Raw genomic sequence first — 19,352 nt, forward strand, 5'->3', positions numbered from 1 at the left:
TAAATTAATCAATCTTCTGTGCACATACTTCTGTTACTGTACACCTCGGTCCATTCATTAAGTATTGAACGTATCTAAGTGATCTTCCATCTCACCCACTAGGCTCCATGTGAGGCAGAGGTGAGCTGCGCTGCTCTGGTTAAGGTGGGGAAGGTAGTCGCCACGGCAACAGAAGATACGGACAACCTGACATTTGGAGCAGGGGTCCTACTGAGGCACCTCACCACCAGCGACGCAAAGTGCTACTGTAGTTTCTATACCACCTTACCCATCTTTCATCCCAGTCATACAGTTTATCTAACAGTATTATAACAATAGAAGCTGTGTGTGTGTTGGATATTTGTTTTTGAGGTTACTTATAACATTTCTGTTTCTCTATCTTAGGAAGCTTCCTATCCTTCTGTGAGTTCACCTGTGTTGTGACTGTCAAACTTTGTAAGAGTTTGTAATCCCAATTCTCCATTGTTTAATTTGCTCCTCTTAAACGCACACATGCACGACAGTCCCACATAATAAGCAGTCCCTAGTTTGAGTTCCAAACCGTCACGCAGCAGTTATCCCATTCCCAGAAGTCAGTGTGAGTGTTTGTTTCCTTGGCACCTTGCAGAAGCACCCTGCCCCAGAGGATTGGCTGTATAAGGAGGCTAGTGGTCTGTTCCTGCAGCCTGACATTGTGGACTGCTCCACAGTAACCTCAAGTGGAGCGAGCCCGACAAGGACGCCCTTATCCAGTTCATGTGTTCAGAGAAACAGTTCAGGTACAGGATAGGATCGACATAATATAGCATCACTGAGGTTATATTCCAACCCTTATGGAGCCCCACTCTGATTTATTTGAGTAAAAAATGGCAGGGGTGAATCCTACTCCCATTGACGTCAATGCATGACTAATGGAAAATTTGACTTAATGGTGTAAATACGAGAATATACGCTTCAGTCACACTTTTGTGTTCTAAATAAGTCAATTTTATTTGAATCATTTGATGTGGCACTGTACTTTCCGACAATGGCACTACTTTTTCACACTGTTGAAATCCTGCTCCACATCCACATGATGTTACGCCATGGTTGGTATGAGTGATAAAATGTCTCATACTGTGAAGTGTGTTTGTGCACAGTGAGGACTGCATCAAGAACGGCTGTAAGAAGATGATGAAGAGCCGACAAGGCAGCACACCGGGATGACTGGACTCTATTCACCATCGGCTCTCTGAGAGAGAAACCTGTACATATTCTATGCATTTCAGTGCCTTTAAACAGGGTATGGTAGTAGGTGCCAGGCACACCGGTTTGAGTGTGTCAAGAACTGCAACGCTTCTGGGTTTTTCACACTCAACAGTTTCCTGTGTGTATCAAGGACATCCAGCCAACTTGACACAACTGTGGGAAGCATTGGAGTCAACTTGCAACTCAATATTAGGAAGGTGTCCTTAATGTTTAGTACACTCAGTGTATACCATACCTCATCTATGTTTGATTAAGGAAAAACATTGTCCACACCATACTGTATCCATATTAAAATAATCCTCTCTACTTCCTCCTTTTTATTTAGGAACCTGAGATAAAGGGATCAGCCAACAAGAAATGGAAGACCGTTGCAACCCCGCCAAATAGACTTCAAAGAGGAAGTCAAGCAAGGAAAGAGGAAGTTGAGGAGTGTGCGTGATAATTAGACATCTACAATTACAGTATCTAGCCAAGTCTGTTCTTCATGTTGAAATGTGAGAATGGGGTAGTGGTTAACGTATTCCAATTAAACTAGCAAGTTTCATTAAAATGCTTTTTTCTTGAATAAAAGTAATAGTGAAGTTTGTATTTTGATTTATATTTTTCCAAATCCCACATGCATTCCCATTTAAGCCCGGAGATATAGGATGGTGAGATGGTTCTATTGACAAAAGTTTTGTTTGATGCATTTTTTGTTGTTTAATTTTTTATGACGGAAACAAATTGTGGAAGGTTTAATAGAAAGGGGATTTTTCAAATATTAGCATATACACATTTGCGTGCGCTGTTTCACGTCTGATTAGGACGCCCAGCACATAGCCTTTTAAAGCATCCACTTTAAGGCCCAGTGCAGTCAAAAATGTCATTTCCCTGTGTTTTATATATACATTGAGTGTATAAACATTATTAACACCTGCCTTTTCCATGACCTAGACTGACCAGGTGGGTCCAGGTGAAAGCTATGATCCCTTATGGATGTCACTTGTTAAATCCACTTCAATCAGTGTAGTTAGAGGTGTGGAGACAGGTTAAAGAAGGATTTTTAAGACTTGAGACAATTAAGAAATGGATTGCGTATGTGTGCCATTCAGAGGTTGAATGGGCAGGACAAGATTTAAGTGACTTTGAATGGGGTAAGGGAAAGGGGGATACCTAGTCAGTTGCACAACAATACATTCAACTGAAATGTTCAGGGGCAGAATGACACATTTTTTACCTTGTCAGCTCAGGGGTTCAATCCAGCAACCTTTTGGTTTCTGCCCCAACGCTCTAATGGTAGTAGGTGCCAGGCACACCAGTTTGTGTCAAGAACTGCAACACTGCTGGGTTTTTCACGCTCAACAGGTTCATGTGTGTATCCAGAATGGCCCATCACCCAAAAGACATCCAGCCAACTGGATACAACTGTGGGAAGCATTTGAGTCAGCATCCCTGTTAATTGCTTTCGACACCTTGTAGAGTCCATGCCCTGACAAATGTAGGCTGTTCTGACTGGGACGGGGGGGGGGATATGGCCCTTTTAATGTAAGAGCTTTTTGAAAAGACTGCCTGAAATTCCTGCCTGCTTTGGTGGAATGGAGATTTGGCCAGCCTGGTGACATCACCAGTCGGTAAACTACTTAAAATACCAATCAGAGAGTTCTAAACCTCTCTGCCAGTAACAGCTAGTTTTCCATCTTCCACTCCCCACTCAGACCACACCTGACAGTCCTAGCAAAATTCATGCTTGAGAAATTGCTCATGCTAAGAAGCTATTTTTGTTTATTTTTGACCATTTGAATTGAAAACAATCACAGTAAGAGAAAACTCGTGTTAAATGCCTTGCTCAAGGGCACATCAACAGTTTTTTCACCTTGTCGGCTCTGGTATTCTAACAAGCAACCGTTCGGTAACTGGACAAACAGTCTAAACGCTAGGCATAGTAATAGGAAGTATGTGACTGATGTGACCCAATTGAATTACAACACTTTTGTTTGTCAGAAACCACTACGGGTGTGTGATTGCTTCTCCTTTCCTGTGGATGGTTTTCATGATTGTAAGGCAAGTTTTTTACTTTTTCACAATCTTATCTTTTAATTTTAGTGTTCAAATTAAATGAAGGAAATTCATTGCAAATAATGAGATTTAAAATGTTCAAAGTACTGCTGATAGTTCATGTATTTGCTTCAAAACTGAAATACCTATTTGATATGAGCATTGGTGTAAAGTACTTAAGTAAAAATAGTTTTTTTGAGGTATCTGTACTTTACTGTGTATATTTTTGACAACTTTTACTTAACTACATTCCTAAAGGAGATAATGTACTTTTTATTCCATGCATTTTCCCTGACATGCAAAAGTACTTGTCAAATTCACACATTATCAAAAGAACATCCCTGGTCTATCCTACTGCCTCTGATCTGGCGGACTAGAGAACACAAACGCTTTGTTTGTAAATGATGTCTGAGTGTTGGAGTGGGCCCCTGGCTATCTGTAAATTATGTCTGAGTGTTGGAGTGGGCCCCTGGCTATCTGTAAATTATGTCGGAGTGTTGGAGTGGAATTTGAAATTATTTATACTTTAAGGTATCTTTACTTGTACTGAAGTATGACAATTCTGTACTTTTCCCACCACTGGATATGGGGATGGTTTAATGCAATACATCTCTAATCCTGATAATGCCATGATTAAGAATGAATCATGAATAATGATGAGAAAGGAAGTTAATGGCTACATCAAAACACCCACATGAAAAAATACTATAGTATCCACTGAAGTGTTTTTGCAGACCTTACTGTAGTATGTAATGTCTTAACAGACTAAGTCTTGAGGAAACATACCGGAGAAATTATAAAAGATAAAATGTTCCATAACCTGTTGGTCGGTAGGACTGGGATCTGAACAGATAATTCAGCGCTTATGCTCTTTTCTATAACCTGTAGAGAACACAATATATGCTCTAGACTTGGCATGTAGGTCTTTCACTTATGGGTGGCACAAATTGGGATATGGGAGAGGGGAGTGGGCAAGGTATTTGCAAATTAAATACTGTAGTATTTACTATAGTTTTAAAAAACTACAGTTTTTGCGGACTGTAGTAATTTCTGGGACATTATTGTAATATTTACTACAGTGTTTTTTTTTAATACCCACAAACAAAAGGTGACATTCTGTACTGAAACATTTGATCTAAAATGGTGAAGTATTGAGCTAAATGTAACATTTTTGCTTCACTGTCCAAATACATACAGAGGGAAGTGCATGTGTTTTACATACGGTGCATTGGGAAAGTATTCAGACCCCTTGACTTTTCCCACATTTTGTTAACGTTACAACCTTCTTCTAAAATGGAATAAATAGTTTTTTTCCCCTCATCGATCTACACACAATACCCTATAATGACGAAGCAAAAACAGGTTTAGACTTTTTTGAAAATGTATTTAAAAAAAAAAAACTGAAATATCACATTTACATAAGTATTCAGACCTTTTACTCAGTACTTTGTTGAAGCACCTTTGGCAGCGATTACAGCCTTGAGTCTTCTTGGGTATGATGCTACAAACTTTGCACAACTGTATTTGGGGAGTTTCTCCCATTCTTCTCTGTAGATCCTCTCAAGCTCTGTCAGGTTGGATGGGGAGCGTCGCTGCACAGTTATTTTCAGGTCTCTCCAGAGATGATCGATCAGGTCCAAGTCCGGGCTCTGGCTGGGCCACTCAAGGACATTCAGATACTTGTCCCGAAGCCACTCCTGCGTTGTCTTGGCTGTGTGCTTAGGGTTGTTGTCCTGTTGGAAGGTGAACCTTCGCCCCAGTCTGAGGTCCTGAGCACTCTGGAGCAGGTTTTCATCAAGGATCTCTCTGTACTTTGCTTTCCCTCGATCCGAACTAGTCTCCCAGTCCCTGTCGCTGAAAAACATCCCCACAGCTCTAGGAAGTCTTGGTGGTTCCAAACTTCTTCCATTTAAGAATGATTGAGGCCACAGTGTTCTTGGGGACCTTCAATGCTGCAGAAATGTTTTGGTACCCTTCCCCAGATCTGTGCCTCGACACAATCATGTCTCTGAGCTTTACGGACTATTCCTTCGACCTCATGTTATGGTTTTTGCTCTGATATGCACTGTCAACTGTGGGGCCTTATATAGATAGGTGTGTGCCTTTCCAAATCATCTCCAATTCATTGAATTTACCACAGGTGGACTCCAATCAAGTTGTAGAAACATCTCAAGGACGGTCAATGGAAACAGGATGCACCTGAGCTCAAGTTCGAGTCTCATAGCAAAGGGTCTAAATACTTACAGTACCAGTCAAAAGTTTGGACACACCTACTCATTCAAGGGTTTTTCTTTCATTTACAATTTTCTACATTGTAGAATAATAGTGAAGACATCACAACTATGAAATAACACATATGGAATCATGTAGTAACCAAAAAAGTGTTAAACAAATCCAAATCTATTTTATATTTCAGATTCTTCAAAGTAGCCACCCTTTGCCTTGATGACAGCTTTGCACACTCTTGGCATTCTCTCAACAGTATTCTGCAGCGATACGCCATCCCATCTGGTTTACGTTTAGTGGGACTATCATTTGTTTTTCAACAGGACAATGACCCAACACACCTCCAGGCTGTGTAAGAGCTATTTGACCAATATGGAGAGTAATGTAGTGCTGCATCAGATGACCTGGCTTCCACAATCGCCCGACTTCAACCCAATTGAGATGGTTTGGGATGAGTTGGACCGCAGAGTGAAGGAAAAGCAGTCAACAAGTGCTCAGCATATGTGGGAACTGCTTCACCTGCATTCCAGGTGAAGCTGGTTGAGAGAATGCCAAGAGTGTGCAAAGCTGTCATCAAGGCAAAGGGTGGCTACTTTGAAGAATCTCAAATATGAAATATGTTTGGATTTGTTTAAGCCTTTTTTGGTTATTACAGGATTCCATATGTGTTATTTCATAGTTTTGATGTCTTCACTATTATTCTACAATGTAGAAAATTGTAAAAATAAAGAAAAACCCTTGAATGAGTAGGTGTGTCCAAACTTTTGACTAGTAGCGTATGTAAATAAGGTATTTCTGTTTTTTATTTATTTTTGCTTTGTCATTATGGGGTATTGTGTGTAGATTGATGAGGAAAATGTTTTTAATCAATTTTAGAGTAAGGCTGTAATGTAACAAAATGTGGAAAAGGTCAAGTGGTCTGAATACTTTCTGAATGCATCATATGCTCTTATCCATGGCAACTTACAGGAGCAATTAGGGTTAACTGAGTTGCTGAAGGGCACAGACATATTTTTCATTGAATTTACCATAGTTGGCTCAGGACTTCAAACCATCTACCTTTCAGTTACTGGCTTTGTCTTCCTCACTCCTTGCATCCTCTCTCCTCGACTCTTCAAAATTCATTGAAGGTGTAAATCTGAAGTGATCTTCTCTTCCAATGCCATTTGAGTAGGTGCAGAGAAATTGATTTCAGAGTGTTGTGTGAGTTAGGCTACTTTACCATTAAGTGTATGTTTGTACCGTTTCAGGTGAATGTGAATTCTGACATGGCATGTAGTACTGACAACATGTTTCTCATTGGCCTCTTTATGTCAGGTGAGTTTTCCACACAGCTCCAATTATTTGTAGTTATGAACAGGACAAAGAGGAAGTCATTCCATTTTATGGTATGAGCTATATCTCCATCTTTCTCAATGTGAAAATAGAGTACAGTTGACTACGGATAATTGCAGTTTAATTGTCTCAATTCAAATACATTCTTATTATGTACTTCAGATATGTGTATGCTCCAGTCTAGGGCATGCAATCTCGACATACTGTATCATGAATCACCTGTACATTGAAATAAGTTAATCTTATTTAACTGGAATGGCATAATATTGACAGAGACTACTGAAAAGATCACATAACCTCTCTGATGTTGACCTTGATATTGCAGGTGTTTTGGCCTGTTTTGGCCATAGACATTTGATCACCACAATGCCAGAGAAATTGGATGTACTGAGTGGCTCCTGTGTTCAAATCCCATGTGCATTTGATGTTCCTCAAGATTGCTCTACCTTTAACAGCACAGTAATTACCTCCGGAGTGTGGATTAAAGAATCACCGAACTTTGGTGGCAGTCTGGACAATGTAATATTTAACAGTAGTAAGACAGACAACACCTATCAAGGGAAGATAACTGGAAACATGTCCTGGAAGGCCTGCACCACAGTCTTCTTCAATGTAACCACCAGTTACAATAACAGCTACTTCTTCAGAATTGAGAGTAAACCATTCAGAGCAACAGACCCTGACAAGTCTGTTCTTATAGTTGTCAGAGGTAAGATACAATTTAACTGTTTATCCCCCCCAAAAATCTGTTTAATGTCCTTGCATCAAATTATACAAGTAGAATAAGAACAAGTGGACAGTGTGACTGTCAGTGTAAACTGGACTGGGGAGTAACTGATTACATGTAATCATATATTACAAAAAACGGTAACTGCAATTACTTACGTTACCAGCAAAAAATATATTGCACTCAGATTACAGATACTTTTGAAAAAGTAGATGACTAATTTTTCGATTACATTTAAATTCAGAAAGGATGTTTGCGGAATACAAATACGTTATGACACCTTTCTGTTTTCTCAATGACATTCAATTCAGCATTGAAAAAAGGTGCAAGTTTAAATCAGAGACCACAATGAACACACCAAATGTGTTTGATGGATTCAAAAAGTAACTAGAAGTAATCAGATTATGTTACTACATTTTGGTAATCCATACATTACTGATTACAATTTTGGACAGGTAACTTTTAACTGTAACAGATTACATTTAGATAGTAACCTACCCAACCGTGAGTGTAAAATAAGTTAGCCTGCAATGTATTACAGATTTGCCTCTCAGACCAGAGATTACTGTCTCATGTGAGATGAAGGAAGAGAGGCCTGTCAGTTTGAACTGCTCTGCTGCAGCTCCCTGTCCCCAACACTCTCCTAAACTGACATGGACTCTCCCAACCCTGTTTACACCTGAGAACCAACTCCAAGAGAATTCAGATCAAACCAAATCTGTTCTCTCCACGGTGACATTCACTCCTTCACACCTTCATCATGAGAAGAACATCACTTGTACTGCAGTCTACCCAGTAGGAACAAGCAACAAGACAGCTGAACATACCATGACGCTTAACGTTTTATGTAAGATTTAGTCCCTGGATCCTGTAGATCATTCTGTCATTATGTTTTCACTGATGATTATGTCATAGACTGGTATTGATCAGACTATTCAAAATACCAGATACACTCTTAATTAACCCCATCTCCCCCAGTCTCTCCAAAAAACACCTCAGCCTCCCTCAGTCCAGCTTATCCAGTATCAGTGGGCAGTTGTGTGAATCTGACCTGCAGCAGCACAGCCAACCCTCCTGTGACAAACTTCACCTGGTTCCAGATTTGTGGGGGTAAACCAACACGGGTAGCATCTGGACAGACTTACACCCTCAATGTGACTGTTGGTGATGGAGGGATGTACTACTGTGAAGCAAGAAATTATCACGGCATTGAGAAGTCAATGAAAGTGCTTCTAGCTATTGAAGGTAACACAGGGGCACATAGGGCACAATCTTTGGTTAGATATACACTACATGACCAAAAGTATGTGGACACCTGCTTGTTGAAAATCCCATTCCAAAATAATGGGCATAAATATGGAGTTGGTCCCCCTTTTGCTGCTATAACATCCTCCACTCTTCTGGGAAGGCTTTCCACTAGATGTTGGAACATTGTTGTGAGGACTTGCTTCCATTCAGCCACAAGAGCATTAGTGAGGTCGAGCACTGATGTTGGGCAATTAGGCCTGGCTCGCAGTCGGCGTTCCAATTCATCCCAAAGGTGTTCGATCGGGTTGAGGTCAGGGCTCTGTGCAGGCCAGTCAAGTTCTTCCACACCGATCTCGATAAACCATTTCTGTATGGACCTTGCTTTGTGCACGGAGGCATTGTCATACTGAAACAGGAAAGGGCCTTCCCCAAACTGTTGCCACAAAGTTGGAAGTACAGAATAATCTAGAATGTCATTGTATGCTGTGGCGTTAAGATTTCCCTTCACTGGAACTAAGGGGCCTAGCCCAAACCATGAAAAAACAGCCCCAGACCATTATTCCTCCTCCACCAAACTTGACAGTTGACACTATGCATTGGGTCAGGTGGCATTCTCCTGGCATCCGCCAAAGCCAGATTCGTCTGTCGGACTGTCGGATGGTGAAGCATGATTCATCACTCCAGATAACGCGTTTCCACTGCTCTGTTTCCACTGACCACTATTGAGTTGGTCTGCTTTACACCACTCCAGCCAACGTTTGGCATTGCGCATGGTGATTTTAGGCTTGTGTGTGGCTGCTTGGTCATGGAAACCCAATTCATGAAGCTCCCGACGAACAGTTATTGTGCTGAGTTTGGAACAGTTTCAAACTCGATAGTAAGTGTTGTAACCGAGGACAGACGATTTTTATGCGCTACGTGCTTCAGCAATCGGCGGTCCCATTCTGTGAGCTTCTGTGGCCTACCACTTCGCGGCTGAGCCGTTGTTGCTCCTTGACTTTCCACTTCACAATAACAGCATTTACAGTTGAACGGGGCAGCTCTAGCAGGGTAGAAATTTGACGAAATGACTTGTTGGAAAGATGCCATCCTATGACGGTGGCACGTCAAAAGCCACTGAGCTCTTCAGTAAGGCAATTCTACTGCCAAATCACATACACATATTTAGCAGACGTTATTGCGGGTGTAGTGAAATGCTTGTGTTCCTAGCTCCAACAGTGCAGTAGTATCTAACAATTCACAACAATACACACAAATCTAAAAGTAAAAGAATGGAATTAAGAAATATATACATTTTAGGATGAGTAATGTCGGTGTGGCATTGACTAACATACAGTGAATACAGTATATACAGTACATATGAAATGATAAAAACAGTCTGTAATGATTATTAAAGTGACTAGTGTTCCATTATTAAAGTGACCAGTGATTGCTTGTCTATGTACATAGGGCAGCAGCCTCTAACGTGCAGGGTGGAGTAATCGGGCGGTAGCCGGCTAGTGATGGCTATTTAACAGTCTGATGGCCTTGAGATGCTTTTACAGTCTCTCAGCCCCAGCTTTGATGCTCCTGTACTGACTTCGGTGGGTGAACAGGCCGTGGTTCAGGTGGTTGATGTCCTTGATGATCTTTTTGGCCCTCCTGTTACATCAGGTGCTGTAGGTGTCCTGGAGGGCAGGCAGTGTGCCCCCAGTGATGTGTTGGGCAGACTGCACCACCCTCTGGAGAGCCCTGCGGTTGCGGGCGGGCAGTTGCCGTACCAGGCATGGATACAGCCCGATAGGATGCTCTCAATCGTGCATCTATAACATTTTGTGAGGGTCTGAGGGGCCAAGCTGAATTTCTTCAGCCTCCTGAGGTTGAAGAGGTGCTGTTGCGCCTTCTTCACCGCACTGTCTGTGTGGGTGGACCATTTCAGATTGTCCGTGATGTGTACGCCAAGGAACTTGATGCTTTTCACCTTCTCCACTGTGGTCCTGTCGATGTGGATGGTGGAGTGCTCTCTCTGCTGTCTCCTGAAGTCCACGATCAGCTGCTTCATTTTGTTGACGTTGAGGGAGAGGTTATTTTCCTGGCACCACTCCGCCAGGGCCCTCATCTTCTCCCTGTAGGCAGTCTCGTCATTGTTGGTAATCAGGCCTACTACTGTTGTTGTCGTCTGCAAACTTGATGATTGAGTTAGAGGCTTATTAAAAAAAATATATTTAACCTGGAAGGGCTCATTGAGATTTGAAATCTCTTTTTCAAGAGCGTCCTGGACAAGATAGGCAGTACCAAGTCATTACACAATTAGAGACAGACAACATGAAAAACTACAGGTAATCTAGTAAAAACCATAGAATTCACAAGAGTATAACAAAATCATAAAACAGCAAATTAAAAACATTGACAGGTCTGGGAATCAGCATCAAAATCCTTCAAAATTATTTAAAAACACCAATCCGGACAAGTTCTTCCAGTTTAAAAGTATTTTGTAAGGCGTTCCAAGCCGATTGCGCAGAGTACATAAAAGCCCTTTTACCAAATTCAGTTCGGACATTTGGAACAGTTAGCAGGATAAAGTCCTGCGAATGAAGAGAGTACCCACCACATTCCTGAACAATAAAAATCCCCAAATATAATGGTACTAAACCCAAAATGGCTTTGTAAATAAAAGTATACCAGTGACTGAGCCTAGGATTGACTAGAGAAGGCCAACCAACCCTGGTATATAAAGTTCAGTGGTGCGTTAGGGTTTTGCAGTTTAAAATACATCTCAATGCTCCATGGTAAGGGTGTCAATTGATCTCAAACACTGAGCGGAAGCATTCATATATAAAATATCCCCATAGTCTAGTAAAGGCATAAATGTAGCTGATACTAGCCTCCTGGCTTCAAAAGAAAAACAGACCTTAATCCTAAAATAAAATCCCAATTTCAGCTTAAATGTTTTTGTTCGTTGTTGAATGTACAATTTAAAAGAGAGGCCGTCATCAATTCAAATTCCAAGATATTTATATGAGGTTACAGTCTCAATTTCATTGCCCTGATAGGTAGTAATTGGTGAAAGGTTCAGAGGTCTATTTATTGTTTTAGAAAACACCATTAGTTAAGTTTTGTCAGTATTGAGGATAAGCTTCAATTGACACAAGGTATGTTGAACAGTATTAAAAGCAGTTTGCAAGTTCTGGAAAGATTTTGTGTCACGTTCGTCGTTTGGATGAAGAGAGGAGGACCAAGGCGCAGCGTGATAAGAATACATTCTTCTATTTATTTAACGAAAATAAAGAACACTTAAACAAACTATGCAAAACAATAAACGAACGTGAAGCTATATATTAAACAAGTGCAGACACAGGCAACTTACATATAGACAATAACCCACAAAATACCCAACGGAATATGGCTGCCTAAGTATGGTTCCCAATCAGAGACAACGATAAACAGCTGCCTCTAATTGAGAACCAATCTAGGCAACCATAGACATACAAACACCTAGACAAGACAAAACACATACATCCCCCATGTCACACCCTGACCTAACCAAAATAATAAACAAAACAAAAATAACTAAGGTCAGTGTCACGTTCTGACCATAGTTCTTGTGTGTTTTACTTGTTTTAGTGTTGGTCAGGACGTGAGCTGGGTGGGCATTCTATGTTGTGTGTCTAGTTTGTCTGTTTCTATGTTTGGCCTAATATGGTTCTTAATCAGAGGCAGGTGTTTTGTGTTGTCTCTGATTGGGAATCATATTTAGGTGGCTTGTTTTGTGTTGGGGTTTGTGGGTGGTTGTTTCCTGTCTTTGTTCTGCACCAGAAAGGACTGTCTCGGTTTTTCACGTTTGTTATTTTGTATTTTGTAGTGTTCACGTTATCGTCTCTTTGTTATTAAACATGTTGAACACTAGCCGCGCTGCGTTTTGGTCCTCTCCTTCATCTCAGGAAGAAAGCCGTTACAGTCAGGGCGTGACATTTTGTGAGAGACGAGGCACTTCAATAAATAACAGTATCATCAGCATAAAAGTGAAGTTGCGCATTTTGCAAATGTTTGTCTAAATTATTTATATAAATAGTGATTAAGAGAGGACCAAGTACAGAGCCCTGGGGCACACCATTACAGACAGACAATTTAACAGACATGAGCCCATCAAATTGAGTGCACTGAGTTCTATCAGACAGATAGTTAGCAAACCATGCAGCTGCATGCTCCAAAAGACCTACGCCTCTGCCTCAGTATAGCATGATCAACTGTATCAAAAGCCTTAGAGAGATCAATAAAAAGTGAGACACAGGGCTGTTTTTTGTCAAGGACTTCAGTGATATCATTTAAAACCTTCATGGCTGCTGTAATTGTGCTATGCTTCTTCCTGAAGCCCGATTGGTCCATTAACCCACTAACAAGGGTTTCAAGTATTTTCACCAGGGGTGACAGCTTTGAGATTGGCGCATAATTATTTAAAAGAGTTGGATCTCCCCCTTTTAAAAGTGGTAGGACAAATGCTGATTTCCAGATCTTTGGAATTTCATTACATTTCAGGGTTAAATTGAAAATATATGTAAGTGGTTCAGCTATGAAATCAGCTGCCAGTTTTAAAATGCAGGGATCAAGATGATCAGGACCTGCAGGCTTTCTCTGATCTAAGGATTTCAGGGCTTTATTTTAATTTTTTTTATTTAACCTTTATTTAACCAGGTAGGCAAATTGAGAACACGTTCTCATTTACAATTGCGACCTGGCCAAGATAAAGCAAAGCAGTTCGACACATACAACAACACATAGTTACACATGGAGTAAAACAAACATATAGTCAATAATACAGTGAAAAAAATAAGTCTATATACAATGTGAGCAAGTGAGGTGAGATAAGGGAGGTGAAGGCAAACAAATATATGTATAAATAAATAAAAATATAAAAAGGCCATGGAGGCGAAGTGAGTACAACACAGCAAGTAAAATAAAAACTAAAAAAACACTGGAATGGTTGGTTTGCAGTGGAAGAAAGTGCAAAGTAGAGACAGAAATAATGGGGTGCAAAGGAGCAAAATAAATTAATAAATAAATACAGTAGGTAAAGAGGTAGTTGTTTGGGCTAAATTGTAGATGGGTTATGTACAGGTGCAGTAATCTATGAGCTTTATGTACCTCCTGCACTGAGAATAGCAAAAAGCTAAACGTTTGACCAGCTCTAACTGGCTCATCCACACAGGGTTGTACAGAGACAGAGGATACTGAATCAAACAGCCTACCAGAAGATACAAAGTGCTCATTGCAACAATTCAGCATTTCAGTTGCCATATACAGCAACAGAGTCCTTCAATACACATGAGAGTAATTAATTAACATTACTGTTACCAGACATAGACTTAATAGCCTTCCAAAACGTTTTAGGGTCATTCAGGTTATCAGTGGTAACAGACATAAAATATTCAGACTTGGCCTTCATGAGAAGAAAATAACACTTGTTTCGTAGTTGCTTAAAAAGAAGCCAATCAGCATCAGAACATGATTTCCTTGCTTTAGCCCAGGCTAGATTACGTTTGTGAATAATGCAAGACAGCTCAGAAGAAAACCATGGATTATCCTGCCTTTTAACTCAGAACCTGCAGAATGGGGCATGTTTGTTTACTATTTGGGGAAAAAAACATAATGAAAGAATTTCTAGGCAGTTTCCACGTCAGGAATAAGCTCAATATTTCTCCAGTCAAAATAAAACAAATCATGAAAGAAAGCCTGCTCATTAAAACTCGTAAAATTTCTCTTACGAATAAAACATGGGTTTGTCTTAGGAACCTTAGTATTTCGAACAGCAACAACAGCACAATGGTCACTTAAATCATTAGAAAGAACACCAACCGCAGAATATTTATGTGGAACATTTGTCAATATCAAATCAAATCAGGGTAGATTTCTCTGGACATTTGAGATTTGGGCGAGTGGGTGAGTTAATCAACTGGGTAAGATTCATAGATGTCACGTGTGCTCCCTCTCAGGCCTCTAGGTCACCAGGCTGCTCGTTATGGCGCACATCTGTCACCATCGCTACACGCTTCTTCAGACTCACCTGGATTCCATCACCTCCCTGATTAGCTTCCCTATATATGTCACTCCCTTTGGTTCCTTCCCCGGGCGATATTGTTTCTGTTTCACTGACATGTCTGTGCGTTGTTCATGTTTCTTGTTTTGTATTATGTTGCGTTTATTTATTAAAACACGCACTCCTTGAACTTGCTTCCCGACTCTCAGAGCACATCGTTACAGAATAATGTCTCACCTAAGGGAAGGGAAGTTTGAGGGAGGGAGTTTCCAACCTTTTGAGTTTCCAGCCTTTTGTTATGATAAACTTGGATTAGCTAACACAACGTGCCATAGGAACACAGGAGTGATGGTTGCTGATAATGGGCCTCTGTACACCTATGTAGATATTCCATTTAAAAAATCAGCTGTTTCTAGCTACAATAGTCATTTACAACATTAACAATGTCTACACTGTATTTCTGATCAATTTGATGTTATTTTAATGAACAAAAAAAATTACTTTTCTTTCAAAAACAAGTACATTTAAAAGTGACCCCAAACTTTAAAATGATAGTGTACGTCTCCTGTCTGAGCCGTTGAATTGTGACTCCACTTTGTCTCTGTACTGATGTTAGATTGCCTTACGGAGGGAATTACTACACTGTTTGTATTCAACCATATTCCCAGTCACATTGCCGTGGTTGAATACAGTGGTTCACGCTTTCAGTTTTGCGTGAATGCTGCCATCTATCCACGTTTTTTGGTTTGGGTAGGTTTTAATAGTCACAGTGTGAACAACATCCCCTATATACTTCCTGATGAACACAGTCACCGTGTCCATGGCTGCGTTTCAAACACATAAAAGACACACCCTCCTCCACTTACCCTCGCCTTATGCCCTTGGGGGAATCACCGTGGCCAATCCCCGTGGCCATCATTCCAAATAATTAGAAAAGCGAGGTAAGTTGGCAACGTAAGCCCATCAGCCCTCATTTGTGATCAAGTTTGCGAGTGTACAATTCTGTTCACTCCTGAAACGCCCTATAATTCAATTTGCGATGATTGTACATCTGCTAAAAAAAGTCCACCAAAACTTAAAACCATCATCAATGGCCTCCCGAGTGGCACAGTGGTCTAAGGCGTCACTACAAAGGATCCAATTCTGATCGTAATGCTGGTTGAGTTACCGCCGCTCTGATATCCAAAAGTTATTTCCGGCTGTACGTAATAACACAAAACTAAGTTCTGTGCTAATAATGTAAGAAACACACAAAAAAACAAAATACTACAAAGTTGCTTAGGAGCTAGAAGCAGAACTGCCATGCCTGTCAGCGCTATCTAATAAATGTTTGTCTATGGAGATTGCATGTCGGTGTGCTTGATTTTATGCCCCTGTCAGCAACAGTCGTGGCTGAAATAGCCGAATCCACTAATTTGAAGGGGTGTTCACATACTTTTGTATATACAGTGCATTCGGACCATTCAGACACCTTCCCTTTTCCACATTTTGTTACGTTGCAGCCTTATTCTAAAATTGATTAAATTAATTGTTTTCCTCATCAATCTACACACCATACTCCATAATGACAAAGCAAAAACAGTTTTTTTGAATTTTTTGCTAAATGTATAAAACATTTAAAACAGAAATATCACATTTACATAAGTATTCAGACCATTTACTCAGTACTTTGTTGAAGCACCTTTGGCAGCGATAACAGCCTTGAGTCTTCTTGAGTATGACGCTACAAGCTTGACACACCTGTATTTGGGGAGTTTCTCCCATTCTTCCCTGCAGATCCTCTCAAGCTCTCAGGTTGGATGGGGAGCGTCGCTGCACAGCTATTTTCAGGTCTCTCCTGAAAATGTTTGATCGGTTTCAAGTCCGGGCTCTGGCTGGGCCACTCAAGGACATTCAGATACTTGTCCTGAAGCCACTCCTGCGTTGTCTTGGCTGTGTGCTTAGGGTTATTGGCCTGTTGGAAGGTGAACCTTCTCCTCAGTCTGAGGTCCTGAGCACTCTGGAGCAGGTTTTCCTCAAGGAGCTCTCTGTACTTTGCTCCGTTCATCTTTCCCTCAAGCCTGACTAGTCTCCCAGTCCCTGCCGCTGAAAAACATGATGCTGCCACCACCATGCGTCACCGTAGATATGGTGCCAGGTTTCCTCCAGACATTGATGCTTGGCATTCAGGCCAAAGAGTTCAATCTTGGTTTCATCACACCAACGAATCTTGTTTCTCATGGTCTGAGAGTTCTTTAGGTGCCTTTTGGCAAACTCTAAGTGGGCTGTCATGTGGCTTTTACTGAGGAGTAGCCACCTCCCTGACCAAGGTCCCCTATTGCTCAGTTTGGCCGGGCCGCCAGCTCTAGGAAGAGTCTTGTAGGTTCCAAACTTCTTCCATTTAAGAATGATGGAGGTCACTGTGTTGGGGACTTTCAATGCTGCAGACATTTTTTTGGTACCTTTCCCCAGATCTGTGCCTCGACACAATCCTGTATCGGAGCTCTACGGACAATTTCTTCGACCTCATGGCTTGGTTTTTGCTTTGACATGCACTGTCAACTGTGGACAATCATGTCCAATCAATTTAATTTATCACAGGTGGACTCCAATCAAGTTGTAGAAACATCTCAAGGATGATCATGTAAACAGGATGCACCTGAGCTCAATTTCGAGTCTCATTGCAAAGAGTCTGAATACTTATGCAGTGTTTTTTATTTTTTTTAATACATTTGCTAAAATGTCTAAAAACTTGTTTTGCGTCATCATTATGGGGTCTTGTGTGTAGATTGCTAAGAATAATTTATTTAATCAATTTTAGAATAAGGTATCAAAATGTGGAAACAGTCAAGGGGTCTGAATACTTTCTGAATGCACTGTATATTGTACTTTAGAGCTGTTTTTGAAAGAAATGACCTTAATATATGCTGTATTTTCAGGGCAAGAAGAGCCTCTTAACCCAAGGATTTGGGGAATTGCAGGAGCAGGAGGAACCTTGGGAGTCATTTTGCTAATCATCCTGATCACTTTCTTTGGATGGTAAAAACTTTTCCGTACCTCTGCAAAACGGTGTATTTATCTTGTGTTTGTGCTTTTGTATATGAAATCCTTCTCAGTGCATTCAAAAAGTCTTCCTAAATGTCTTCCAGGAAGAGAAAATCTAGGCTCCCTGATGGACTTGAAAGGATAGACAATCCACTAGGACAGGTGGGAATAAGGCTAAACTTTTAAAACCCTTCTACAAAATGCAATGAAAGAAGTACAACAAAAATTATCTAAGAGGAAATTTAGGGTGATAAGACCACACCGATAGCAATGATACCACATCCTGTGAGAACAACGAATAATAATAGCATAGTTGTTGAACTTTGTACTTCTGTCAGTTTATAGCAATTGATATCAGTATGTTACACATCCTATGTGGAATGATCAGTTCTTTATTCTTACAAAGTATGGTTCCTGACACCTTTTCCTTCCTGTGTTCTCTCCACAGAACTCCACAGTTGGGATGATGTATACTAATCAGGCCATGACCAGAGAGGAACCAGAGGAACCAGCAGAAGACCAGCCTGAGGAGATCCACTACGGTGAGATAGACTTCTCCAAACTTCGGCCCAAAGAGACCCCAGCTGCAGCCCTGGACAGGGAACAGGAGCAGGAGAGTGAATACGCTGAAGTCAGTGTGACCGGGAGAGGGGCCCAGGAACCTCCAGTTAACAACCTAGATGGGGTTTATGCACAAGTGAATAAGAAAAGTGCATTTTAAGCATTTTGCCAATGGATATTAATTGTTTTTATGGACAGTATGTATTTTGTAATTGTTTTCTATTGGTATTTAGTTGTTATATTTACCATTTTGGGCTCTTTGATTATTTGCATATTTGTAGAATTTTCTGGGATGAAAAGTGTTTAACTGTAACTACAGTGGTGGTTGGATGATACTCTCTATTTTAGCCAATTTATTTTGAGTACTGATTTCACAGAGCATCTGTTTAATGAGTTCAACTACTGAAGGCAGTTTAAGGCCATATAAAGTCAATGATGACTGAGGAAAGAAGAAACACAATTAGTTGGAAAGACAATGGCCTGATGCAAGACAGGAAGTTGGTGAAGTAAGTGTACATTTCCAGACTGATGATAAAATCTACTGGTCACTATTTTTCTTTTACTTTTATGCAGTTGCCGGAATAACAATATTATCTATTTTTTATGTCTATATCAATGTTGGACCTTTCGTGTCAGTTTTTATGTTGAGCAAGAGAAGACATTGAGGCTGAATTTGAAGTTGTTTATTAATTGCATTGTAATAAAAACCTTTACATTTAATGTCCATAATCTCTTGCTCTTATTGGTCCAACATTTTACATACAGTATCTCATGCCTAAAAATGATATAATTAAGCCATCATGATTAGTCATGATTAGAGATGATTCTTTGGGCGATAGCTTGAAAACATCCAATGCCTTTATACTTCATTACAATACGTCAGTAAGACATAGGAATCTCTAGAGCACGATGGGACAAGAACATCCCTGCCGGCCAAACCCTCCTCTAACCTGGACG

At 40.5% G+C, this 19,352-nt stretch overlaps 1 protein-coding gene across 9 annotated transcripts; it reads left to right on the forward strand.

The window, feature by feature from the left end:
* The first annotated feature begins 104 nt into the window (after positions 1-104).
* Positions 105-19,115, forward strand: LOC139531781 (sialic acid-binding Ig-like lectin 13). Of its 9 annotated transcripts, none has more exons than XM_071328616.1 (11): positions 105-239; positions 385-435; positions 608-758; positions 1,119-3,262; positions 6,738-6,804; positions 7,148-7,531; positions 8,091-8,396; positions 8,528-8,794; positions 17,729-17,828; positions 17,939-17,996; positions 18,283-19,115. In XM_071328616.1, exons 4-11 carry the CDS (start codon positions 3,248-3,250, stop codon positions 18,553-18,555), a joined length of 1,470 nt encoding a protein of 489 aa, XP_071184717.1. In that variant the 5' UTR covers positions 105-239; positions 385-435; positions 608-758; positions 1,119-3,247; the 3' UTR covers positions 18,556-19,115. The 9 variants fall into 9 exon arrangements, with proteins under 9 accessions (XP_071184717.1, XP_071184715.1, XP_071184716.1 ...); XM_071328614.1 differs by having other exon boundaries at positions 114-247; XM_071328615.1 differs by lacking the exon at positions 105-239 and having other exon boundaries at positions 308-758; positions 1,119-1,424; positions 1,553-3,262.
* Positions 19,116-19,352: the final 237 nt, after the last annotated feature.

The sequence above is a fragment of the Salvelinus alpinus genome, chromosome 10, assembly GCF_045679555.1.
Source record: "Salvelinus alpinus chromosome 10, SLU_Salpinus.1, whole genome shotgun sequence".
NCBI lineage: Eukaryota > Metazoa > Chordata > Actinopteri > Salmoniformes > Salmonidae > Salvelinus > Salvelinus alpinus.